Source organism: Phascolarctos cinereus, unplaced genomic scaffold (genome assembly GCF_003287225.1).
Source record: "Phascolarctos cinereus isolate Bilbo 61053 unplaced genomic scaffold, phaCin_HiC Scaffold_5;HRSCAF=322, whole genome shotgun sequence".
In the NCBI taxonomy this organism is placed as follows: Eukaryota; Metazoa; Chordata; class Mammalia; order Diprotodontia; family Phascolarctidae; genus Phascolarctos; species Phascolarctos cinereus.
The window spans coordinates 81,404,264-81,432,260 of record NW_027555958.1 but is presented as its reverse complement, the minus strand read 5'-3'; the positions used below and the strand labels follow the sequence as shown (position 1 = coordinate 81,432,260).

At 35.3% G+C, this 27,997-nt stretch overlaps 1 protein-coding gene across 5 annotated transcripts in view; it reads left to right on the top strand.

The window, feature by feature from the left end:
* SMOC2 (SPARC related modular calcium binding 2) overlaps positions 1-27,997 on the top strand; it is a 255,093-nt gene that overhangs the window by 109,666 nt on the left and 117,430 nt on the right. For 2 of the 5 annotated variants that reach the window (XM_020972073.2, XM_020972071.2), the window contains exons 5-7: positions 12,873-12,920; positions 20,910-20,993; positions 22,039-22,113. In XM_020972073.2, coding sequence (XP_020827732.1) covers positions 12,873-12,920; positions 20,910-20,993; positions 22,039-22,113 — 207 coding nt within the window. Of the gene's footprint in view, positions 1-12,872; positions 12,921-17,789; positions 17,817-20,909; positions 20,994-22,038; positions 22,114-27,997 lie in introns of all 5 variants that reach the window. The other 3 variants (XM_020972075.2, XM_020972074.2, XM_020972072.2) reach the window with 2 other exon arrangements.

Here is a 27,997-nt window from a genome sequence, read left to right as displayed (position 1 = left end):
AAAGTGAATTTTGAATCTGTTAGTTCTGTCCACCTATGAAAGGATATCAGTGAAAGTGCAAACATGAAGTTTGTCTTAGTGCAGAAAGACTTAGAAGGTCAAAAACATATAAGACCTAGGGAATCAGGAACATATAAGAGAAATGAGAATAACCTTGCTTAACACTTTTTTTATTGCCTCTATAATATTTGCTAATAATATTCTTAATGTTTAAATAATAATAATAATAATAATAATATTGATCTTTTTTATACCGGATTTCCCAAACATAAGTGCAACTTTGGGCTAATCAAAAGGCATGATTAGATCTCAGAGAACAGCTTTGGAACTTGAAAGGAATTTCAATTTTTACAAAAAAGAAAATATTTTTTTATCATCATTACATTGTTAAGATGCTGCACATAGGACTTCACAGTCACTTGAGCACTTAAGAAGTGCTTGGTCATTTATAGCCTGACCTATGTAAACCTGAAGCTTAATCCTTCATTGGGAATCCTGGATGAAAATAAACTAGCGCGTATTGAATTAGGCAGCTCAGATGGCACCTGACCAGAGACCTAGGCTGATTATTTATCTATGTATCTATATCTATCTATCGATCTCTGCCTGTTGTCTATCTACACACATACATATATACAAGAACACATATAACACACATGTATATGTAATAAATGGCACACACATCTACATTAACACATACAATACTTATGTATATGTGTATATATGTATATATGACTTTAAAAAAACAACATAGTTCTCAATCATGTCTTTATAGAAAAGAGGAAAATAATTTTCATTTCTATAATTACATAGATATTTCTCTAGTGTTTTCTTTCAGCAGCCTCTAATTTTACCAGCTTTAAGTTGATCTGAATGAATTCTTAGCAAATATATGCAAATATATAAATATAAATATAAATGCACACCCATACAGCAATATACATAGTGTCCCCTAAGTCTTAGTATCGTTTTAACCTTTAATATAATACATATTTTTAATATATATACTATTAGCACAAGTTATATGTAGTATGTGTACCATCACAATGTATATATACATACATGTACACATATGAAACAGTTTATTTTCATTCATAGCTTAATTTTTAATGTATATTTGTTTGTGTTTATCAGATAAATCAAACAGATTCAAAGGTGCTCTTTTCTCTCCTTAAAGCAAAGTGCTTTTCACTGTGAACTGCTCTCATATTTTCATCCTCAATTGGTTTTTTATTAGACTTTATTTTGACTTTGGTTTTGGACTTTTTATAATTGAAGCCATCACCAGTTTAAAAGAGTGTAACACAAAAAACCTGTTCAAGTATTCCTCACCTACATCTTTTCCTGCAGATATCCTGTTTTCTGTACTATTTAATTCAAATTATTAAAAAGAGAAATGGCCTTAATTTAGAGGTACCATTTTTACAAATAAGAAAGCTATGAGAAACAAAGTGATTTATTGAAGGCCCTGGAGTCAGTGGCAGACTTGAAATCGGAGATCTAAATACTTCTCAGTACTTCATTTCACCTATTTGGTGGTCACTTCTCTGGCGGTTCAGCTATGTGAACATAGCCAAGAGCCAGAAATAATAACTGTTCATATTTCCATAACCCTTTAAAACTTCACAAAATACTTTTCTCACAGTTAACACTTTGAGATAGGCAGTGCAAGCTTATTATTACCACCATTTTGCAGACAAGCAAGTTGAGACCAAGGAAGACTACATGAGGGTCACATACCCAGTAAATGGCAGAACTGAGATTCAAAGTAAGATCTCCTGAATTCAAGAACAGTGATTTTTCCATTCCACCATGATGCCTTGTGGAAAGTAAGCAAACAGATTGTCAAATAAAAAACTGCATAGTATGCAATAAAACTCATTGACTTTACATGCAGTATAGTCTCTTCTGCCCACACTCTGAACCTATTGATGATTATTTTAGACATAATTCTAACACACTCCAGTTATTTTCTGGAGTAAAATCGTCAAAGTAGAAGGGAAAGAAAAGCTGGTAATGTAGCAGGGCACTATAGTTGCCCCCAGAAGCAAGAAGTGGTAGTGGGACTTTCCACAAAGAGACCAAGCAACCACAAAAAGCAGAAAGAAGAACTCAAACAATCATAACAGCTGGCATGTATATAGTATTTGAAGCTTGCAAAGAATTTTAAAGACATTATTTCAGTTGATAACTTCCTGGCCCATTTAGCTAGGGCCAAAACACCCTGGATGTTTTAATAATGTCTGAGGGCAGAAGTCAGTTCAAATACTTATTAATCCATGTGCTAGGCAGTGGGATGAGTAAAAAGTTTAGGTAAGATACTGTCTTTGCTTCATAGATCTTGTAATCTAGTAGGAGGATTTGACATAGAGAAATAAGAAAAAAATATTTGTGCACCATCTTGGGGAGGTTGGGGGGGAGGTAGGGGGAGAAAAATTTCCAACTCAAAAGAATATGGAAGTGATTGTTGATAAATCAAAATAAATTAATAAAATAATAAAATAAAATAAAAAAACAAATAAAAAAAAGAAAAAAATATTAACAGTAGTAACAATAGCTAACATTTACATAGCCCTTACTATGTGCCAGGCACTATGCTATTTACAATTACTGTCTCACTTGATCCTCATAACAACTCAGGGAATTAGGTATGACTATTGTTCTTCTTTTACAGATGAGAAAAGTGAAGCAACTGTTTTATTTTTGCATTTGTATCTAGCAGAGTGCTTTACACATAGTAGGTGCTTAATGAATATTTACTGAGTTGTTCAACTGCATTGATGCCTGTGAAAAATGGTGAAAATTAAATAACAATTTTGGTGCTTTAACAGGTCAATTTATCTAGAAAAACTGACAATTTAGAATACCTTATCCCCTATTAATGCTGGATAATAAAGAAGGAGGCAATAAGGGGCCATTGGAGGGCTTGGATCAGAGGAGTGACATAGGTCTTGGTTTCCTTTCCTGCATTTTAATGCTTATTTCTTGTGAACAAAAGTTTTGGATCTGTAGTTATTAGGGATTTTAGAAATGAATATATGTAAAATGCTGTTTGGTTAGCTTCCTTTCTCAAAATTGTCCAGACTAACTGAGGAGTGGGAGGTAGATGCTTTCCCCTCTGCAATTATAGATTTTATTCTACCCACTCTCAAATATCTTACCTGAATGACTGTTAGGCCAGAGTGTCACCACTAAGTATAAAGAATGAAATACATATAGATTTCCCACAATTTATATGATGCTTAGCAGGATTCTATTCATAGTAGGCACTTAGCAAATTCAGTATTTATTGAATTGAAATATTGCTGATGGCACTTAAAAAAATCAACTAATTAGTAAGCATTCATTAGGAAGGAACTATGTGATAGACACTGTACATGGCATTAAGAATACAGAAACCAAAGTGAAAAAAACATTTCTTCCTTTAAGAATTTACATTTTAATGAAGGAGGTAATCGGCGAATAGGCAAATATCTTCTAAATATCTACAATAAGTACATGGAAATTATAGGGAGGGAGTTTAGGAAATGATTAGCTTCATTTATGCATGGACCACTCTGTTAATGTTTTTTGTTTGCTTTTGTAATACTTAATGGCCATTAATCACTTAGCTAATTTCTCCAATGAGAGAGAGAGAGAGCCAGCGAATTTAATTTTCAGCCTAGATTAGAGCAAAGAAGAAATGAGTAGTGTCCTTTTGAATTGGTGAAGATCACACAGATTTATGAGGAACGAGTCGTAGTCTTTTGGGTGGTAGAATAGAGAGTAGCTGAAGCTTCCAACTGGAATTATTACATCATTCAAATATACTGTGCCTGCTTCAGGTCAGTGTTAAAGATGCTGGTAGCCTGGAATTGTAAAATGTTTCTCTACTCTGGTGAGTAATCACTAAATAATCTCCTCGTAGTGACTGCACTGTGTACTGCAGGTGAAAAAAAATCTTTATTTAGATTATGCTGGAATAGAGCTGACTCTGTCCTTTTAAGGGAGGGTGGTGGTATGGAGCAAAGACTATGCTACTATGGAACTGTATCCCAAAGTCACCAAACTGTGCATTGCCTTAATTGACCCAGGAATACCACCACATGGTCTATACCACACAGATGTCAAAAACAGAGGGAAAGGACCCATATGCAGAAAAATATTCATAGCTGTTCTTTTTGTTGCAGCAAAGAAAAAATCAAGAGATGCCTATCAATTGGAAAATGAGTAAACTAATAATAAAATATAGATAACTAGCATTTATATAGTTCCTACTTATGTTCGAAGCACTGAGCTAATCACTTTACAGATATCCCACTTTATCTACACAGCAACTTTAGAAGGTAGGTGCTATTATTATCCCAATTTTACAGTTGAGGAAACTGAGGAAGAGGTCAAATGACTTGCCCAAGGTCAAACAACTAGGGACTGAGGTCATATTTGAACGCAGGTCTTCCTAACTCCAGCCCCAGTGCTCTATTTACCGTACTACCTGTACTACTGTACTAATTTAAAGGAATATAATTGCGGTGTAAGAAAGGATAAAATAATGGATGCAGAGAAACCTGGGAAGAAACTCTGGTACAGAGTTAAGTGGGCAGAAATAGAACAAATTATATTACTACAATGATGCAAAGGAATACAGTTTTAAAATATTTAAGAACTCTGATCAATGCATTGACCAATCATGGATTCAGAAGAAAAGAGGTGATGGACCAGAGGTGCAGGATGAGACACAATTTTAGAAATGGTCAATGTTTGGACTTGTTTTTCCTTAACTGTTCTTGTTTGTTACAGGGAAGGCCTTTTATTTGGAAATGGGGAGGGGGTGAGTTGATAGTAATAATGATTTAAAAATGAAAACAAATCAATGAAACATTTAAAAAATAAGCAGAAGAGAGATAAAATTCAGAAAAGGACACAGATGAGCAGGATAATTTTGTACTATTACATTAAATTTAATTTGTACTTAAAACCAAACTATAGTAATTTTCATTTTAATATAATATCTTTTTCTGTTCTTTTAATATTTAAATGATTGTTTTGTTGATATATGTTCTTTTTTGTAATATATACATGTATATTTGTATATGTATACACATGTATACATATACATATATATGTATGTATCTATATGTGTGTATATGAAGAAAGACTTTCAGTCTGATGATTTTGTTCAAATTGTGAATTTGACATTCAGGTATGTGCCCATGGGCAAGTTGCTTAATGTTTCTCAGTTCTCATACAGAAAAGTGGGATTATACTATAACTTCTCCCTGGAGCCTATACCATCTTTCTCTCAGAGTTGGGAGGAATAAAATCTGTCAATCTTAGAGTTCTATGAAAATGAATGTTATTTCTCTATATATGTGATTAACAATGATTAATAATGCATTTTATTCCAAAGAGAATTATCTCAATGAAACTAACTTTGCCTTATCATTTACCTTTACCTTCAAAGGCATCTTATGGCACTCCTTCCCACAGAATCCTAGGATATTAGAACTCAAAGAAACCTTAGATGTTATCTAGCCCAATTCCAGCTCCCATGTTTTAGAAGTAGAAAAATGAAGGCTCAAAGATCACAAAGCTAGTCAATGGCACAGCTGGAATTAGAAGCCAACACTAGTTACTGCTAGTAGATTGTTCTTTTACAACACTCATGGGACTCTTCTGATAAGCCTTGGACAGGAGTAGCAAAGGCAAAATTAATTTTTAAAATCCCTTACTCCAGAGATCTTCTCTTACTCCCTAGATTGTGGTTCCATCCTTACATGTCTCTTTTCAAGCAGGGATTATGACCACATCTGTATGGCTTCAAACAAAGATTAAGGTGAATTTGAGCTTTAGGACTGTGCATATGATCTACTTTTCAATAAGTTTTGGATTCAATTGTGTGATAATTTGATTTATCCAGCAAGGTGGAAGAAGTAACTCAATTAACCTAGTGTGGTTATCTTAAATAGATAGATGAGGCCACTGACAGGTATAAGATGGATATTTTAGTTCAGTTCAATTCAAGTAACATCTTTAAAGCTCCTACTGTGTATTAGGCACTGGGCATTCAAAGACAAGAGAAAACAAAACAATTTCTGCCATCAAGAAGCTCATATTTCTATTTGGAACTGGCAGAAGGGGTAAGGAATACAACATTTCTGTAATACTCCAAAGGATCTGGGAATCTCATCAATGTGACTGTTCCCTGCAAGGGTGTAGTGTTGATCACAGTCTGTCCATCCTTGCCCATGCTATGCGATTCTTGCCCTTGGCCTCCCATAAGTTCTGTCTGAGGAGTTAGGAGGTATCCACCCATCAGTCTGGCAGCTTTTTCCCTCTGGCTCTCTTGACATATTAAGGAAAGAATGGGACAAGCTGGCTGTCAGTAACTTATCCTTTGCTCTTGTTATATGAGTGGTCCATGTCTATGATAACATCCTTTCCACAGTTCTCTTAGGCAATTTCTTGTTGATAATGTGGAGGGGTCTGCTCACAACCAGATAATTAAATACAAGATAATTTGAAGACAAAGAGGGCACTAACAGCTAAGGGATCAGGAAAGGCTTCTCATGAAAAGTGTCACCTAAGTTGCAATAGCTTAGAATACCTTTTTTCAGGTTGCCTAGTTTTAACTATGGTATTTGCAAAAAAGAAAAAAAAATGGTTCAGTGAACATGGTAAGTACATAGCCCTCCAGGGTCCATTGGTATATTTTGCCAAAGAAAAGCCATCTGGCATTATAAATCTGTCCCAGAGACTTAAAAATTCCAGAGATGGATAAATCACCACTGACTGGTTTGTTTAACTTTGTGCTGATGGACCGATCAATCCAGCATGTTAAACAAGTGCTTAGCTGCAAAGATCTGACCTCATTAAATGCACTCACTTCTCCTTTAACAGTCAATATCACAGATCTTTCCTTTCTTATTTATTTTTAAAGTGCATTTAGAGCTTATGAAACAGACTTTTTTTAGACCACCAACTCATTTAACATAATACTGTGTACTTCATAGGGGTTGGCTTTGGCACCAACTTGCAACTACTAAACATGGCTTGATTTGAAACAATTATTCTTAGAAATGAGAGACTTAATAGCTCATTATTCTTCCCTTAAACCGTAGCATTTTCCCTCCTGTTGTATGTTTTGCGGTTTCCTTCACAAGTAATACATACCCTAATTGCTGAAAAGGCCACTCTCTTTAAAAAAAAAAGATTTAAATTGGGTGAGGTCTCACAGAATCTCAGAGAGTGAAGGAAGTAGAATTACTTATCTTTAGGAAGAGGAATATGAGTGGTGTTTTTAAGAATTCTCTTTATTATAGGAATACTTATCAGGCCCTGTTTCAACCAGTATTTCAGCCAACCTGAGGGCATATGAATATGCTCAGCTTATGAAATCTTCCTTATTCTACTCCACATTCACTAGTATCTTATCTCTTCCTTCCCCACAATGTCTAAAATCTTTTCCTACTTCTGAAACAAGATTCCCGACTACCACAAACATACTCTGATATTCCCCCACAGATGCAAATTTCCCTAAAAATATAGAAAGAAAAGATGAAAAAAAAAGTAGTATTAAATTGCTTTTCTTTCCTAGGCCCATTTTAGTTTCACGCTTGGATTGTCCTGCTGAAAATAAGATTAAGCTATTTTCCATCTTACAGGTTTTCATTGGGAAGCTGGAAAGCAGAAGGATAGGGTTGTTTCTGCCTAGAGGCATTGGGATTGACTAGATGACTCCTCAACAAATCTTTCATCTCTCTGATAACAGCAAGTACATATTGAGGGTCTTACTTTCCCACTTATTTAAGGAGTCTCTAGAGTCTTCTTTCCTAGAACTAAAGAATAGACTAACTTTTTAAAAAAATCTGGACTGTTTAAAGTGATCATGGTGATGAAGAGATCAAGCTAAGCTGTTTCCTTATGTTCTTTGGAAGCACCAGGTATAAGAAAGAGTGCTGGGTTTGGTGTTAGATTATCTGAGTTTGAATCCTGGTTCTGACATTACTTCCTAGTGGACAAAGAGCAAGTCACTTAACATCTTGCCACCTCAGTTTCCTTATTGTTAAAATCAAGGGTTTGGACTTGATAAACTCTAAGGTCACTTTCTGATTCCATTGGAACAATGCCTATTCTTTTCTTTGGCTCCATGATGAAATAAGCTTTTTCTATTGTTTCATTTTCCTGCCCAACAACAACATATTAGTTGTCTGTCCTTTCATTTAGCTCTAACTTCTTTGGGTCTTCTGGTTCTACTTCTAGTGAGTACATTAACATAGATATTGTTTAGATTTTTCAGGTGTTGATCCACTCAGTGATTGTTAGATAAAGGTCCACTATTAAGAAAACTGATGCTTCACGTAATATTTGTATATGGTCTAACTATTATATGATCCATAGCCCCCTTTGCCCAATTCTACCACATCATTGCATGGTGTCCAGATCATGGAATGCAGTTGAACAGGTTAGTACACATATTTTGAGCAGACATTACAGAGGTAAAATGACCTTAGCCAAGAATAGAAAAGAAAAAGACCAGGAGACTTGGTACTAAGGAAATTTTGCAGCATATTTAATGATCCTCAAAGGCTAGCTGATGTAAACACCAATTTGGTGATATTATGTGGCTTTCAATCACAGATCACCACAATCTCAGGAGAATGACAATTGCAGATTATCTGAAGAACAAACACAGATACATGGCAAATTTAAGTGGCCTACAATATATTCCCAATGATGATTCATCTTTAAGAAGTGACATAGAAGATGTCATCAAAGACATGCATAGTTAGAAAATAAGGTGGACTGATCACATAGCAAGAATAAGGGATCATGGGAGAATACCCATAGATATCCATGGAAAAATAAAGGACATATGAAGAACTGCCATTCCATGAGCGAATCTAAGGAAGAGTTGGGAAAATGTATAGGAAAAGAAGCTGTAGGACGAGCTCTGTTCTATACCAGTGGAAAAAGTGCCTATGTTGATGAGATCTCAGATCAATAGAAGTATTGATTTAAGTCTAGACTGCCTAAAATGATAAAGTTGACTAACAGACTGTTGAAAGTTTTATAATTATTTAATAATTATATTAGTTATCTTGGGGAAGAGAACTATAGCTGGGAGGTATAGGTAGATAATATTAAAAGCCTTGTATTCTGATCTGTGCCCTTATCTAATATTTTAAATAAGGAAATAATTTTATCTTTCACTTGCCTTAATTTTTCAGTTGAACGTAGGAAATGTTTGTGAACAGCCTCGTAGATATTATTTTCATGATTATTCAGACCACTTATGTTGTTTTTCAATGTGCATAAATACATTACACAAATATAGTTGGAAATATTAATAAATTACTTATTTGTTTCAGCTGTGGTTGTAAGAAATGGAAAATTCCACTTGGGTCATGGCAGGAAGTCATAATTTAAGATGATAGGGATAAACTGATTACTAAATAATTTAAGCAGCTAAAAATAAATCTGGATTTCTTAAGAAATTATATATATATATATACACATATATATACATATATACATATATGATAGAAACAAAAATACTTTTATGTAAACTTTATGAGAAGACCACATACTGAGAATATCAGCTGTATATGTTCTGGGAAAAATACAGATGTGCAAACCAATGTTTTGACTTGGAAATTCAGTGACAGTAAAGGTTAGGAAAGCTAAGTGGTTAGTGTTAGTCAGCATCTAAATATTGATCTAAAACTGGGCAAACCATGAAAATTCATATTAAAATTTCCTTTAACAAAACCAACACATCTAACTTCTTAAAGGCTGCAGTCATCTTCTATATATTGTTGCCCCAACCTAATAATGTTGGTAATACAAAATAATCATTCTCTACCTTGAAGTTGTAAAACCAGGCTATAAATCTAATAACTCATCTGAGATACAAAAGGAGAATGGTTTATTTCCCCAAAGAAAGTCATAAAGCAACAACTTGGTTTTAGAAGTGTCTTCAAATTGGGTCAGGTTATTTTTTTGGCAGTTTTCTCTACAGTCTTAATGTTGAGGTAACAAATATGGATGGTATAAAAACAAAATGGTGACAGTGACAAATGAGTGGCCTATCAGGCATATGTGGAAACCCCAGGGCATCCTGAAGAAAATTCAGTGATCTATGAGCCAGACTCCTATCCCACTCCATTAATGCCTGGAATATGGCACACATTTTCCTCTTTCTCTTCTCACTAAAGCAATTTGGTTACCATCTACTTTATACTTGCATCTCTCTTCCCTTCAGTTCTGATGGTTGCAAAGGTATTTGGCTCTAATAACTGTTCCAATAAAGCCCCTGCACTTGAATGAGGGAATTTTCTAGCTTTTAAGCCAAACGAGTTGGGGGAGAGGGAGGGTCTCCCAAGCATAACTATTCTTCCAAAATGCGGCTATTTTTTATTATCCTCCATTACCCAGGATGACTTATTTACAAGAAGTGATGAGCAGGTAGATTTTAGCAGTAGCTTCAGTAAGCCTTCCTGAAATTATAAGACCTATAATTTTCAAAGACATATTTTAACAAAATAAAATTTTTTTATTTTTTTTTGCATTTATATCATCTACATTTCCAAGTTTATCTTCCTCCCTCTCCCCCTTAAACAGCAATCTTTTATAACAACATGTAATACTCTGTTGAGCTTACTTCCCCAACCAACTGTGGCACTGGCAGGTTAGGTCTCAAGAAGAAATGGTTGCAATAACTCTCATGGTTCTAGGTATAACCCTATAGGTTGGTAGACTCCTAATGTTGTAGTTTATGACATCCTACTGGTATACTACCCCTTAAGAATCACCCAGTAGACTCAGTTAGCTTTTTTACAAAAGGCATTTACTCAAATAATATCAGTAGTTATAAAACATTTCCTCCAAAATCTTGAGTGGACTCTCCCAAAAATATACATAGAGTCTGTGGGAGGGAGATAAATACAAATATAAATTATAAAGTTAATTAGGTATATATGTAGGTAACACAAGGCAACTCACAATTCTAGATATGCAAGACCTAGACATACTTCCTTTCTCTAGAAGGTCCTCATGAAATTAGCTGAGGACTGTAGCATTCATGGTGAATTGAGTGATTTTTGTTAACAGATGAGTTATTCACCTGGGCTTGCTCTCCTCAGGGCTCAGCATCTCAGCTGGATGGGGTCCACTTGTATTAGTTGAGTCGCTCAGCTTCAGAGCTGGCTTCTCATTTGACTTAATGGTTGCTGCCCTGGCAGCTCTACCTCTTGGGCTGGGCTGAGCAGGTCTTTTTTCCACTAGGCATCTCCTGCCAGATTGGACTGGGAAGATCATTCAGCCCTGTGCTCTTCATTGGGCATAGCATTCCGTTAGGTTTCCATCTCCTAGACTCCTTAGACTTGTTCTTCAATAAGCAGCTGTAAACCTCTGCTTGACTGATTATTATAGTGCTTTTTTTTCCAGCTGCAATGTGAGTATTCTTATCAGAAAGGGCAATGATCCTTAGCTTAAGATTGACAAATGCCATTTCTCTTTGACTTCCTTAGAATTCTAGGCAAGAGGGGAGAGATGAGTGGCCTTTCTTGTTCAACAATTCTTCATGGTTTAGAAGTGGGTCTATCTCAATGAAGTACTATCCTTTTACTTATGGTATTCAGTACAATTATGCTTCCCACACTCTTATTAGGTCATGTGTGGGTGAGTGGCTGGGCATTAAAATAATAGAAGCCTGTGCCCTGGGGCAAATTCATGGTCTCAATGGCCTTTCCAGATGCATTTGAGCTATTAAAGACTAATGTCTTTTTCAGGGTATAGAATGTTTCTTTGGCATCTAAAAGGCCTTCCCTTTGATATTTCAGTGTGTGATTTGGTATCCTCTGACCTTTAGTTTTACTAAGTTTCAACAGGGATATTATTAAAAAATAATGAAAAAGAGGAAACTAAAAAAGTAGTTCAATATAATTTACCAAAACATGGAAATAGACTGACATATGCAGTGTTCCATACCCAGTTGCCTAACTCTGCAAAGAAACGGGGAAGATATCTTCTCTCTTCTTGGGGGAGTCAAGATTGCTCATTATAATTTTGTAGAATTCTGTTTCAATGGTTTTGTTTTTACAACACACTTTTAAAGAAGAAATATTTGGATGTTTCAAATATTAATCACTTTAAGGCTTTGGTATTCTTCCAGGCCAGTTCAAATGGGGTATTTAGAATGATTCTTTAGACTGCTATTCTTTTCTTTGAAATAGGACCAAGTTTATATGTTTATAATAAAATAGCTCACATCTGTATAATGCTTTATAGTTATAAGGTACTTAATATATTTGTATTTTTTGATTCTCACAGTTATTTCCAGTATTATTATAAATATTCTCATTCCATTTTTACAGATGAGGAACAGGCTCAAAGAGATTAAAGAATTTTCCATAGGTCACAAAGCAAATAAATGTCAGGACTAGGACTTGAACTAGGACTTGAGAGTCAAAAGGCTCTCCCATGTCCAGTGTTCCTTCTTTTACAACACATTGCCTATCATGATGCCATAATGAAACCAAAGAAAACAGACTGTGTTGCTGGAATTTCTTGTTACTATTTCCAGATGATGAATGATACCAAAAAAAAGACAGGGATATTTTTGCTCTCATTATCATTTATCATTAATGGTTTGAATATAGAAGGGGAAAATGTGAATTTATCTACTATTCTGCTGGATATTAACAAAAAACTATATAAATATTGTAAAAAAATAAAAGCTATACGTCCTAAAGGCAAATGTTGAGATAGAAAATGTGAAAAGTAGCAAATCTTTAAGAAATTAGTGAATAGTTGGACAGGAAAGCATAAACATAGCTTCAAACATACCAAACTGGTACTAAATTTTTTTTGCCTCATTTTATTTTTTTTAGGTTCTGTTACTGAAAAGTTGCCTCAACGAGAAGGCACAGGAAAAACAGGTAAATGTCTTCAAATGCTATTGGAAATATTCTATATACACCGATATCTTGAGGAAAAGTTTCTTTAGAAATGTATTAGAAGCTAGAAGCTAAAAGTGATGTTTAAAACTATGTTAAAGTAAGAACTGAATGGAGTTCTTGTTACTCTTAATAAACTTCTACATATCACCTTATGCTTATGGTGACTTGCTCAGTGGCCTATAGTGTAGGACAGTATATTAAAATCAAAACCACTTTACAACAAATACAACATGCATGAAAAAGGACTGTTTTAAATTCATTTAGTAATGTATTTAGATTTCCTGACCTGGATCATTATTTATTTTTACCCTAAACTTCCGAGCAGAATCTCATTGTTGGTGGCTTTATAATCTTCCTGAATTACCTTGATAGTTATATCCTAGTAAATGCTACCTGGCACCATACTACTCACTCAACTATCTTTATTCCTGATTCCTTTTTTTTCCTCTTTCTTTTTTAGTACTTTACCACTTTCTACTATTTTGGTTAGGGCTTTAATATGGAGAACAATCACAACTCACAACACAAAAACAATACACAGTATCCCTCATCCCAAAGTAGGCCAAAAAACAGTTTGTAAGGCAATGGACTTTAGTTTAATACTGAAAACAAAGAAGTAGCTTCATTACAAGCATCAACTGAAAATGTCATTTTCTTTCAGTAGGAAAGAATGCATGGGAACAAGCATTTATTAAATGCCAACTAAGTTCCAGGAACTGTGCTGACTGTGCTTTACAGATATTATTTTATTTTCATAATAACCCTGGGGTTTAGGTGCTATGTAGTCCTCATTTTCCATTTGAGAAAACTGAGACAGACAGAAGTTAAGGACTAGCTTATGGTCACACAGTTAGCAAGTGTCTGAGGCCAGATTTAAACTCGGGTCTTCCTGATTCCAGGCCCAGTGTTCTATCCATTTGTGTTACCTAGATGCCTCATTAGACAAACATTCTTTCTCCACTGAAGACAAGTGTGGGCTTTTGTAGCTAATTGCAATTTGTAATAAGGTGTGAATTAGGTGAAGAAACTAATTACCACTAGGAAGGGATGGATAATCTATAACTTGGTTCCTTACCTAGGCTACTATTGGGATCGAGAGATGCCAAAATGAGTCACATAAACTGAGGAGCTCGGAATATTGATTATTCCAAGTTTAATAGGCCCAGACCCATAGTGTGGATTTTGAGTGACATCCAACTAGTCAGCAAGCATTCATTAAGTGCTTATTATACTCCAAGCACTATGCTAAGTGATGGGGATAAAAAAAAAAAAGCAAAAACAATATCTGTGTTCTCAAGGAGCTCCCATTTCAATGGGGAAAACAACACAAAAATAACTAGGCATACCTACACACACAGATCTGGACAGTGTAAATGCAAGGTTTCTTACTAGCATTGGAAGAAGGAGGGTGAGGGTGGATTGACCGGATAAACTTCTTGTAGAAGGTGGTATTTGAGCAAAGTCTGAAAGGAATAACAACCACATAGCTTTGAAATGATTGATGTTATCATATGTCTTAGTTTTAAAAGATTTGTTTAAAGCTTTCTAGAAGGAACTATACACTCCCTTTCTATTGAGCCCAATTTTTTATAGGGAAGTGGGTGAGAATCAGTGATTTCATAGAATCATTCATTCATTGAGGGACCATCTCCAGTTGACCATGATCTGTAATTTGCATTGGATTCAGATGGCTCCAGAAGAGAGAGTAAGGCTGGGGACTTTGCACAGCCCTCTCTCACTCAAATCCAATTCACTTGCAAGTCACCTTCCTGATGTCATTGTCCTCTTTGAGAACAAGACAAACAAAAACAACATTTCATTGATCCAGGATAGAGTTGTCAAATGTATAGCCATGGGCCTCCAACCCTCCTGAGTGTGTCCCTAACAAGATTAAAATGTAATTGGAAAATATTTAACAGAATACAATAAAGATATAATAGAACATGTATAGCATTGCATTTTAAAACCAAGTCAATATACAGCCCTCAGGTATCCTTACATATGGTTTAGTGCTCCCTGTTTCTCTTTGGATTTGAGTGTAGACCAGTAATACATTGGGAATCTATGATGAGAAAACTCCTTCTACCAAAGCAGATCTGTACCTGCTCTACAATTTGGGGGGTTAGGGAGACACTGAGAAGTTAAGTAACCTACTCAGGATAAGTAGGGAGTGTTTGCCAGAGGCAGGTCTTAAGCTCCGGTCTTCTACATTTTGAATCTGGCTAACTATCCACTGCCATGCTGGCTCTCTCAGACCTTCTCCCCTTCATTTTATACACATAATGTGTTTTAATCATTATTGAAAACAATTTAGTTATCTAGATTATCATGTGTTTAATGCAGAAAATTATTGTAAATGATAAGGAATGGGGATATCTATAATGGAAGAGGATGTAAGGTTGCAAGATGGAGTCAGCTTCAGAAGGTCATAGGGTCAAGGAGGGGAGGAAATAGGCATTTATCAAGTGCCTCCTATGTGCTGGGCACATAGTTATGTTAAGTTCTTTATAATTATTATCTCGTGTGATCCTCACAACAATCCTGGGATGTAGATATTATTATGATCCCAACTTTACAGTTAAGGAACTGAGGTAGACTCTCCCAGGGTCACACAGCTATTAAATGTCTGAGGCCAGATTTAAATTCAGGTCATACTGACTCAAAACTCAACACTCTATCTACTGTGCAACCTAGCTTCCTGGTCAAGGAAATCTTGAGTAAATGAAAGGAAATCTTGAGTAAAGCAGGAGAGTTCACTTAGTCATTAAGTAAATGTATACTTAGACAGTTTTGTACGCAAAGTATCTGAGGGTTCTTGTGAGTAAGCTCAATATGACTCATCAGTATAACATGTCATCCTAAAGAGTCATGGTGAACTTAGGTTGCTTTAAGAGAGGCATAGAGTATTGGATTTGGGAGATGTTAGACTTGCTGCATGGTGCCCTGGTTGGACAAGTTCTGTAGGGTTACGTTCAGTTCTTGGGCACCATATTTTCATAAAGATACTACTAAGGCATAGAGTATCTGTAGGATGCCAACCAGAATAGTGAGGGTTTACTCAAGGAATTAAGGATGTTTATTTACCCTGGAGGAGAGATTTGGAGGCAAAATGGGAAAGGCATAATTATTATTATTATATTAAGATACTAGAAGGGAGTGGGAGTGATGAATGCTACTTGCAAAGAGGAAAATTAAGACTTCATATAAGGAAGAGCTACCTAATATTAGGTTAATTAATTGATACTAATTATCAAAGTAATATTAGAGCTATCCCCAAATGGAACAGATTGTATTGGGAAATGGTGCATTCCCCTCATTAAAAGTCTTTAATCAAAGAAGATTCTTGTACAAGTGGGAGATGCACCTGATTTCAATTATGAGATTGTGATTCTGAAATATTTAGGCCAAATATGAATTTTTATGAGAAAAATATAGGAATGAAAATAGTACCTCATTATTACCTTAGAATATTTTTAATTCCCTGAATTTACGTAGACAGGGATGATTTCTCCATTCCCTTCTGACTATGTAGAAAGAGCCAAAACTGCATAACATGATCCTATTTATATTACACAGCTAGACAGCTATTAATTTTTTATTCACTCCCAGCAGTAAAATCCTCTGTACTTACCCTCTAGCCAGTTTTATCTTCGAGACTTTCCTTTTCTTTTCTCTCTGCATCTAGATCACTTTAAAAATATTATATTGACATTTAAATCCATCCACAGAATGAAGAAGCATTGATTAATGGAACAAAACAGCTTCTCTGCCTCTCCTCTACAATCCTTTAAATTATTTATCCCATAGTATTCAAGTTATAAGATTAAATGCATAAATGCTATGTAACAACAGTGAGGCTTTCTGTTGTTTTTTTCTCTCTGTATTATTTTTCAAACCCTGTTATTTTATTTTTTTTCTGGAAGAAATTGAGCGAGCTTCCTGCTTTTTTTTTTCCACTCACACTCGAGTTATGAGATAGGGTGCTCATGCTTGGTTAAAAACACCAGGCTAGTTCGATGTATTACATGGGAGCATAACATCCTGCCTATTTAAAATGTCAAATAAGCCTGCACCCATTTGGCAAATAATATCTACTTTAATACATACGTATTTTAAAGTCTTTATTTTGTCTAATTCCACTTCAAACAGGAGTGAGTGGGGCAAATGGCAGGTGTCAAGCTTTGTTAATTTTTCACCTGTGTTTAGGTGATTGGTCCATTTCCAAGTGACTCTCTGAGGCCAGATGTGCTGAGAAATAATTCTTCCCATATGCAACAAACATTTTTCCTGCCAGTGACTGATAAAATGAGAGTTAGTTGAAATGGTTTATCCTTTTCCTTCCAACCATTCTTTTTACCCATAATCACATTAGGTGAGCACAGCATACCTGCTAAAGCTTTTCATTTTTCACAGTTTTTCCCTCCTCCGTTAGCCATATTCTGACCTTTCTTCCCCGCTCCCCCAACATTGCTCAGTTCTTTTTAATTCTCAGTCATTAAGTCAGCCCTATTATTAATATAAACTCTATTTTAGGTCTCCACACAGGCCCAGAAATTATTTTTATGTGAATTCACTGCACAAAATTATTTTAAGGGTAGATTATTTTTAGAATACATCCATAACCACTCAAAACAATTTGGTTTAACTATCCACATAGGAAAACAAACAAACAAACATGAATGAAGAATGTCTATTGCTCAGATTTTAACATGCAAGTAGATAGACAACATTTAGCTCTTGCCTATCAGTATGTATGAGTGTATGTGTGTGTATGTATGTACATATATACATATATTTATTTATATTTGTATATATCCAACCCAATTTCTTCCTTCTACTCTGTTCCAGGCCCAGCATCTATAATATTTATTCAAGGTAAACATATTAATAGATTAACTTAATTAGTTGATTATAACAATCTGGGCAATATGCATTGTTCATCCAATTTGTTTTTCCAGTGATGATATGTATTTAGTATTCCTGGGAGGCAGCATGGTCTAGTAAAAATGCTTTTGAACTTGAATCCCTACTCCATATCGTAGTTATTTCCTGTATGATCTAGCACAAGTCCCTTTACCACCCTCAGCCTCAGTTTCCTCTTTTCTAAAATAAAGGGGTTGTACTAAATGGTCTTTGAAATATCTTCCAGATCTAGATCTAAGATCTTGTGAACTTTAAGATCTTTTTAATTTTCTGTAACATTGAACTGGCAGTCTAAAGACCTGGGTTCTATTCCCAGCTCTCCTACTAACTAGATGCATGACTTCAAACACTTCCTGTTTCTGGACCTCTGTTTCCTCATCAATAAAATGAGAGGTTTGGACTAAATGATTGCTGAAGGTGCCTTCCAGATCTGACATTCTATGACTAAGATTGAAAGCTAGGATGAGGGAATAAAAAGAAGCAATAGATAGAATTTGCAAAGAGGAACATAGAAGTTGGAGGTAGGAAAATCTTCCAAACAATCAGTGATCCAAAAATGTAATGAGCTTCATAGAGGGGAAGCAGTAGTGACCCCTTCAATGGAAGCAAAGGTTGGATGACCATTTATCAGGTGTGTTGTAGTAGGGATTCCTTGTTTGGATTTGAATTAGACCAGATAACTGATTATGATATTTTGGTAGCTCTCTAAAGTTTTTATTCAAGCTGTGGAAAGATTTAGAGCAGAGAAAATAGAAGTGAAAATTTTGTTTTAGGAAGATAAATTCCTGATGTCATGGCCAGCTCATTAGGGAAGGGAGAAATACTGGAGGCTCACCAACCCAATGCAGTGGGTATTTTTTAAATGCTTTTCCTCATTTTCCTGAGCAATATTAGTGCAAATACCATGTGAACATAATGGCATGTGAAAGTATTTGCATACAGGGTTAAACCAAAGAAATGAACAAATTCCCTTTTCTGAGGTCACTTCTGTTCTAAGAGAGACCCATAAATGTAAATACATAGAGCAGATGAACAACAGAGCTTGGAATGCCAAACAAAAGAGTATTTTTTTTTGTTCAGCCCTAATATGGACAGCACTCGAGATTTACGTGTTTTAATTTTTTTCTACTGTTTTTCTTTCTTTTCCAACTCATTGTGGTTAATATGCTATACATGGCTGATCCTAAAAAGAAGAGAAAGATTTCAAATGTAGGATAAGAAAATAGGATACCATAGAGAAGGTGAATTGGGAAGAAGAAACAAAATAGGTTGAAGTGAAGAAAAGAACTCAGTTTCTCACTGTCAGGGAGTATGGGAAAGGCAGAGGGGCACATTACCATCAATCTGTGTTCTCTCAAGGATTGCACTGCAGATCTCCTGACTTGTCTTTAGTTTTTTTGCTTGTGCCCTTGGGGAAAACAAAACAAAACAAAACCCATTTGTTGGCTTCTCTTTTAACCTCTAGCAAAAAGAGAGAGAAAACTATTGAATTGAACTTACCACGTGTCAGACTTTTAAATATCTTCCCTGTTTTTATTTTCCTCTCTTGAATTCCAAACCATAAAAAAAAAAAGATAAAGCACAAAAAGGCTCTCTCTTAGCATATTTTCCTAACGTGGTGACTATCATTCTCTCTTATCTGTTTTTCTATTAGTAGGTAAAATTGACTTTCTTTTTCCAGCTTTATAGCATAATAATAATAATAATAATAATAATAATAATAATAATAATAATAATAATAATAATGATAATAAAACAATAGTTAATACTTATATAGCACTTTAAAAATTATAAAACATTTTACATATATTAATTCAGTTTGAATCTCATAACTGCCATGTGGGGTAAGTGGTTTTCAAAATTTCTTTCCATTTGTCTCATAAATAGATTTTTAAAAAGTCTGCTTTGCCTCCCCAGGTAGCTAAGAGAGCCAATAGAAATAAGACATGCAATTATATTGAGCCCTTATATTGAGCACTATCTTGATACTGCTGATTCTTGTGGTTTAATGTCAGAGTGATATCACACAAACACACACACACACACACACACACACACACACACTGTGGTTTTGGCTCAGATATGTAGAAGAACACAAGGAAAAGAAATTGGGATAGTTCTGATGAATCACCACAAAATGAATCACAAAAGCCTCCCTTGCTGGGGGCCAGCAGTCTTGAGGATGTCTGGGTCCTCTTGAAGAACACACTCTCAAAAGAAAGAATGACTGTTATTGTAGTGTGGTTCACACCATTTAAAAAATATACATAGCTCATATAGAACTATGATGTATAATGCAGTTTTGAGAATTTATCAGTTTAAATATATTTGAATGAGCATAATTTTATTCCTCTGTTCTCCAATCTTCCATTTTATTAGTGAATAAAAGAAACATAGCCACCTAAAGCAAAACTACATCCCCCTAACCCTCCCCCTCCCCAAAATTCCAACAACAACACTTTTATGGTCTATTTTATAGTGGTTGTGATGGAAGGAGATTTAAATGAGCGTGGATAAAGATCTGGTACAGCAGTAATTCACTTAACAGCTCTTTAACCTGTATCTCTCACTCATGAAAACAGTGAGAGAGTATCACACATATTGAGTCCTGCCCCAAAAAGCTCAATCTTTTCCTTAAGTTTTGGTTGGACTGAATTCATTAGATCTTCTACCTTGCATTGTCTTCTCTTTTGCTAGGCTTTCTTCTGCTTATAAGCTCTCCATATTTCTACCCCCTCTAAATCCCAATTCTCGATTGTATTAATACAGCAGCAAATCCAGCATTCAATCCTACCTCATCCCCTACCTCCTTGAAAGTCAATCCCAGCAACAGGAACCATTTAAAGCAGTGGCATATGAACATTCTGATTTACTGTTCTTATTATATGAAACCACTGCTTTAGGGAAAACTTTGTAAACTGTGTGTTTTTTAAAACTGATGTAAAGTGTGTAGTATGTTGTTTTTGTTAACCTTTGGGGGCTATGAGCAGATCATTAGCATTAATCATATATGCACACTTATTTAACTTACTCTCATAATTGTAGTCTCCTTGCAAATCTTTTCCATTCTGAATTCAGATGATGCCTCAGCTCCTGCGTTGGAGACTCAGCCTCAAGGTGATGAAGAGGGTGAGTGTATTTTAGACATGGTCAGAAGATATCAGATAGTGGGCGTTTGATGGGTTGAATTGGGGGGCGAATAGCAGGGAATTAGAGTGGAAAAAATCATGGGAATTGAGAAAATTAAATCTTAGTCCAAGCCCTACTTATACTAGAGACTATATTTGGCCATTTGCCAATTTTATGATGGAAGTGTTGTCATTTTTCCGCATGATGAGGGCCAAGTGACTTTCAGTATTGGCTGTTGGAAACATTTGGCCTGAATGCTTTCATACAGAAGAAAACTAAATTCACTTTTATTAAACTTTAAAGACAAATGAAGGCAGCCATTGGCTACAGATTATGAACTGGCTTCTATGTACCTTTTAATAATTAATATATTTAATGCTTTAAAAACAAACCATAATTCTTGCCATATTTCCTGTACATATTTCATCTTTTTATAAGTAGTTATTATAATCACAGATTTCTTATCCCTCCTCACTAATGGATTTTTTGAAGTAGTTCTCTATTTGTAATTTATGACCAAGTTGCAAGGTAATTCTGTTTAAAGAGCAATTTTAATCAATTGTAATTATAGCAAATGTGACATACTTTGAGTGGTCATGTTCCTGAATTTTTTTTAAAATCACATTTTATTTTAAATATGGAAAGATTGCTCTCATTTAAGGAAACTGCATTAACTCTTCCGGCAGAATGAAAACTCTGTTGGAGATGTAGACAACCCCCTTCACTGATAGATCTATTTTGTTTGATGAGGGTTTTATCTTAAAGTGGGGCATACCAGTATTCAGAGACTTTCATGGAGGAATGAAAGTGGAGTACATGTGATGCTAAGTAACAGGCTGAATTATTTCAAACTCATACCATTTTCTCTTTTTTAGTCAGTTTTTTTTATGCATATGCAATCAATTTATCAATTTCTAAAGAATTTAAAACATGTCATTTTATTTACCATGTTGATATTTAAGTCTTAGGACATTAACTAAAGCAATGCCTCCTTGCTGCATTTAAACTGTAAGCCATTTTCATTTTATTGTGCTTAATATCCTAGATATTGCTTCTCGTTATCCCACATTGTGGACTGAACAAGTCAAGAGCCGACAGAACAAAACCAATAAGAATTCAGGTAAGATAATAATCCCAGCTTATTGGTAAGCATGTTGTCGGAAGGCAAAAAGAGTGCACAAAATATGTTTTAATTTAAGGTTAGTGCCTGCTCTTGACTTAACCATGAGAAACTGGCTACTGTGGGCTTCCTTCTCTCCACAGGTCATTAAGCTCTAACAACTGTCTTTAGGCTTAGCTGCACATTAGGTTCAGAGAAGCCAGGGCTAGGAAAAGGGGTGTTATTAGCGGAGGGAGCAGCAGCAGTGACCCTCACCTCAAAGTCGCTATAAACAGGCCACATTTATAATCTTAGTGTCTGTATTTTTAGTTAGCCAATCCTTGCTGTGGGTCCTCTTCAACCTATTTGAAATGTCTGAGGATATGGCCTGATCTTTTCACTTGAGGCATCCTCATGTCAGTACAACTCATCATTTAGCAATCCAGCATAAAAGGTGATAATATAATTGATATTTTACCATTCCAATGATATTTAGTTTAATGAAAATTAAGATATTTAAAAGCTGGTTTGATTCTTTTTAAACCAAATTAGCTAATTGCAAGAGATACTCCAATGTAAAAACAAAACAAAATAACAACAACAAAAAAGGATCTCATCAATTCATTTAAAAAGGCTACTTGATTCAGTTTTTTTACTTTTCCAAACTGGTTGTTTGAGTATTATATAGAGATGCCCACAGGGTAGAAATAGGGTGCTTAATTTTCAGTGACTGCTTCAAATTGCTTTTGTGGAAACTGGCTCTTTTCTTAATTACCATTTAGCTTCTTAGATAACTTTATGAATGTTTTCTTGGTCTCTGGAGTGAAATTTTGTGTACAATTCTATTTGAAAGTAGTGATCATTATACCTTTAAAATTGTTCAGCTACTGTAGGGACTCCAATTCAGTAATGACACAGATTCAGTGTTACTCAAAAAAGAGGGATTGGAAACATCCCATGAAGGCAGCAATAGTCTGAAAACCTTCATGTGATCTGTGGTTATATGTCTTTCTTCAGAGCATTCTTTGGATGTAAAAACAAATGTACGAAATTAAAAACAATTTAAAGGAGAAGTTGAATTTCCAAAAGCTATTAAAGACTAACAGAGGAAATGGGACAAATATTCAAAGATCAGGCAGGATACATTGGTTCCCTTTCTTCTCTGAACCTAGGAAGTGTCAATAACCTTTGAGATCCTTTTGGATAAAAAAAAAAGCAAGAATGTTAAAATTGAAATGTCAGCTATGTCAAGACCTCTACACTGAACAGATTCAATTGGAAATTTCATTGTCAGCCTGCACAACTGATAAAAACAAAACAAGAGAGAATAGGTTGATCCAGGAAAACTAATGGCTTCAGGATGGAGTCCATCTATCTAGAGGGTTGATGTGGTTTTGTCCATGTTTAAGGACAAGGACGTTCCTTTTTATCTTTGTATTTCCTATACTCTGCATGCTGTCTGGTACATAGTAGTCAAGAAATAAATGCTTGTTGGCTGTTTAATAAATTTATTAATTAAATCTAATATATACTGTGGTTGGTGCTGGGAACACGGAGACAAATATGAAAGTCTCTGCCTTTCAAGATATGAGAACAACCACATCAACTTTGCTGATGGGTTTAAATGATAAGAAGGTGGCTATGATGGCCACGATCATGGTGAAATTGACTGTCAGTGATATATTGGTAAAAAATGATACACTGTATCCTTTTGCAGTGGGGTTGCTCCCTAGACTTATCTCCTGGGAAATGCTCTTAGTACTAAAGGTCATTACTTGAACTCTTTCCTCATTGAAGCAACTCCAGATGATTGATTACCCAGCTGTGACTCAATTCTGAGCAGACCTCATATATGCTATTTTACAATTAGGAACACCAAATTATTTGGTTAGATATAAGCCTGCATATGTTAGTGCTTGATAAATATTTACTGTTGATAACAATGATGGTGATAATAATGGTAATGTGATAATGGTGATCATAAGCTTTATGGTAAACTCAGCTAACTTGCTTAAAAGGAGCACCTGAACTCCCTCAGTCAATGAACTTTAGTAGTAAGCCAGTCAAATAGTTTCCATTGGAAATGAGACAATTAGCAAACATATGTGGATATACATAAGTGGTAGAAATATTCTGGTTTGAGTGAAAAGGGAAAGTAGAGTTGGTCAAGGTTAAATCTAATGACCTAAGCATTTTGATGACTTGTGGTACATTGGAAAGAACCTCTCACTCTGGAGTCAGAGAACCTGGGTTTAAATTCCATGTCTGATACTTATTATGTGAGTGACCTTGGGTGCCTTACTTAACCTCTTTGGATTTAGTTTCCTCTTTTATGAAATGAAGGAGTTGGACTAGATGGCCTCCGAGATCCCATTATAGATCTATGATCTTATCAGTCACTTTTTTTTCCCCTTCCAAACCATGTTGTGTTTAAGTCATCTTTATCTGATGGAATGCTACATTTATTTTTCTGTGCGGTCAGAACGCATATCGTGATGCCTCAGTAATTAAGAGGAAAAAATAAACAAAAGACTTTTTGATTATAACAACAATGGTTACATTAATATTCTGCATTCCAAAAGCTAGAGAATTTATGGAGCTAAATTTCTATCTTCCCAACATATACAATGTGAACTGATGAGGAAGAAACACAGAGAAAAAAACCAAACCTATGATGAGTCATAATTACAGCAGTTTGTAGCAATAAAGGTACTAGAAGGAGGGGCTCTTAAATCTCAGTAGTGCCTTTCTCGATTCCTGGAAATGTTCTTAATTTCTAATTCCTCATATGTTAAGCTCTTTAATAGTACGGCTTTGAATCTATGTTCCATGCATGTCCAAATGAAATAAATCTTCTGAGGAGACAAAATGGGTCACAAAGAGCCCGAGAATTCCACTGATGTTGATGGATTTCTGATAAATGAAGTCTTCTGGCATAATTGTTGTTGTTGTTGTTGTTTGCCCTTTATTCTCAAAGAGGACCGTGGCGTTAGGAAGGTGATGCCATGACTTGCAAGTGAATTGGATTGAAATGAGGGAAGGCTTTGCAAAGTCACCAGCCTCACTTTCTCCTCTGGAGCCAGCTGCGTCCAGGGGCAAGATATAGATTAGGACACTGGAGATGGCACCCTTTTGGTCTAATGTGACTGTCCTGGAAGAAGAGACAAACTAAGTGTATGGATAGTCAGATAACCAGTTTATGGCCTGAGTAGAAAGGGAACTTTATAACCTATAATTCCTATAAACAGAACCTTTCTTCGCTCTGATATACCTCAGTCACTATTGAAGCCCCATATCAAGACTGAAGATTTTCAACTTATACCTCTCTATACCTTTTCCTCTCTCCTTTTTGCTATTCTTTCTGAATTATTCTCACTGTTATTTGGAATGAAAAAGGCATAATGGCATAGGCTTAACCACTTATCTTGAATGAGAGATGTAGAGAAATTCAACTTTATTTTTGTTAGGTTGCTTAGGAGATGTTGTTATATGTTGAGTCTTCCCTGTTGTATGAACATTTATCTCAGAGACTAGGTCTCACCATGTTATGCTCTTGCTCATCATGGTCCAGTGGCTCTCCATCACCTCTAGGATGAAATAGAAAGTCCTGTAATTGTTATTTAAAGCTCTTCACAACCTGCCTCCTTTCTCGCTCTCCAGCCTCTTACACCTCATCCCCCAGAATAGAATCTGATCCAGCTATCCTGTCTGACTTGCGATTACTTGAATATCTAGCTCTATCATCTTTGCTCTTTATACCCTTGCAGCAGAAGCTGGCCACATCTGTAATATTTTCTCTTTGTCTCTGCCTCTTAGTTCTTCAGTTTCCTTCCAGTTTCAACCCAAATCCCACCCTCTGTAGGAAGCTTTTCCCATTACCGTCCCCACTCTTGCTAGTATATTACCTTCACCTACTCTTGAATGTATCTTGAATATACCTAGTTACACACAGTATGTCCACCCCATTGGAATGTGAGTTCCTTGAGAACAGGGCCGATTTTTCTATTTTATTTTGTTTTGTTTATCCCCAGCACTTAGCACAATGCATGGCACATAATAAGTGCTTGATAAATACATGCATGTTAACTGAATTCCTGGTCTACTATTAATTAAGGCTTGAGGTTTTCGGCAGAAACCTCATATTTGTGAAAAAAAAATCTTGAATCTGATTAAACTTTTTTTTCATTTAACTTCTATATTTTACACAGTGATTTACTCAGAGGTTACTTTTATATTTTTTATCAGATTTATCTGTAGACTTTAAAGGTTTGCTGTGGTGAAAGCACTAAGACTTTTGGAACACACACATACTTATACACACACACATATATACACACATATGTTTATATGTATATATAGACACAATATATATTTACATTAAAGTTTGCTATGGTGAAAGCTGCAAGAATTTTATAACTCTCTATGTACGTGCATATGTATATATTATTTGGTCAATATATTTACATAGATATGCATGCACATATACACTTAAAAATACACACACAGAAGTATATAAATTGAATTTTATAAATGACACATCTTTGTAAAAAATATCACTGGAAAAGACAATCCTTTTGAAAGCATACACCATTGTGTGTAGGGGAACACTCTATGTTTGGATAGATTAAGGACTAGAGACACACAGAACAAGCACATTTCTGTGTTACACCCTTCAGTGGATTTTACTAGATTTGCAGGCCTCTAAGTGACCTGCCAATTATAATTAACCAATAAAAACAGTACAGGCTTTCAGTATTTGGTGGTACTGAAAATAATGTCTCAGGAAATTCCAGTTTACATCAGTTACCCTACACTATAATTTGATTTAAATCAGCTTAAATGAGTTGAGCACAAAGAGATGACATTGAGGAGATTTACAGATGCAGGGCATGAAATTACTGGATTATATTTACGTACTACATACTGGTTGCCCTGATACGTGTTCATTCTGTCAGGCTGAAGAAAGTCATAACTAGCTGGCATCCTAAAAGGCCTTGACACCATACCATTTACTCCATTAACTTTTGACAATGAAATATTAAGTTGTGGTAAGAGTCACATGATGCATGCTGTTGCTGGGGTCTTCAGAAGTTTCTGACATCAAAATATTGTCATGGCCCTTGAATTTTTACATTGTTGACTTTTGGAAGAGGTTCAACTTTATAAACACTGTTGGTAGCACATTTATTTAATAAAACATAAATAGTTTGGGACCTATTCAATATTTTTTGTCTTCCTTTTTTTCTTCCTTTCAGCATTCTTCTCCACTCTTTTATATAAAAGCCAAAACTAGTAATTCATTTTTCCTCTCATGGTGTTCCTTTATAGTAGTTAAAAATAGCACATTTTTCCAGGAATTTGTGACCAAAATATCTAGCCTTCCATGCTACTGCTTCAATATAACATTAAGAGAAGTATCATTTCTTTCTTTACCAAATAAATTGAATACAGTTGTTATGTGTACTGTGATGGGTAGGATCAAATATGCTTTCAGGCTTATAGTGACAGTATTGAAGTAGAAAAGGGAGAAAAAGCCATTGAAAATAATTGAAAATAATAATGATAGCTAACATTTATCTAGTACTTACTATGTGCTAAGCACTTTAAAATTATCATCTCTTTTGATTCTCTTGATAACTCTAGGACAGGTAGGTGATATTATTATCCCTATTTTTGTAGATGAGGACACTGAGGGAAACAGAAGTTAAGTGACTTGCCCAGGGTCACATAGCTAGTAAATGTCTGAGACCAAATTTGAACTCAGGTCTTCCTGACTCCAAGCTTGACACTTTATTCATTGTTCCACTTAGCTGCCCCTAATTCTAATTCACTAAAATTGGAGGTGGTAGCATAGAATGAGCAGGGTGAGATGAACTCAGACTACTTATGTCATAAAATCCTTGAG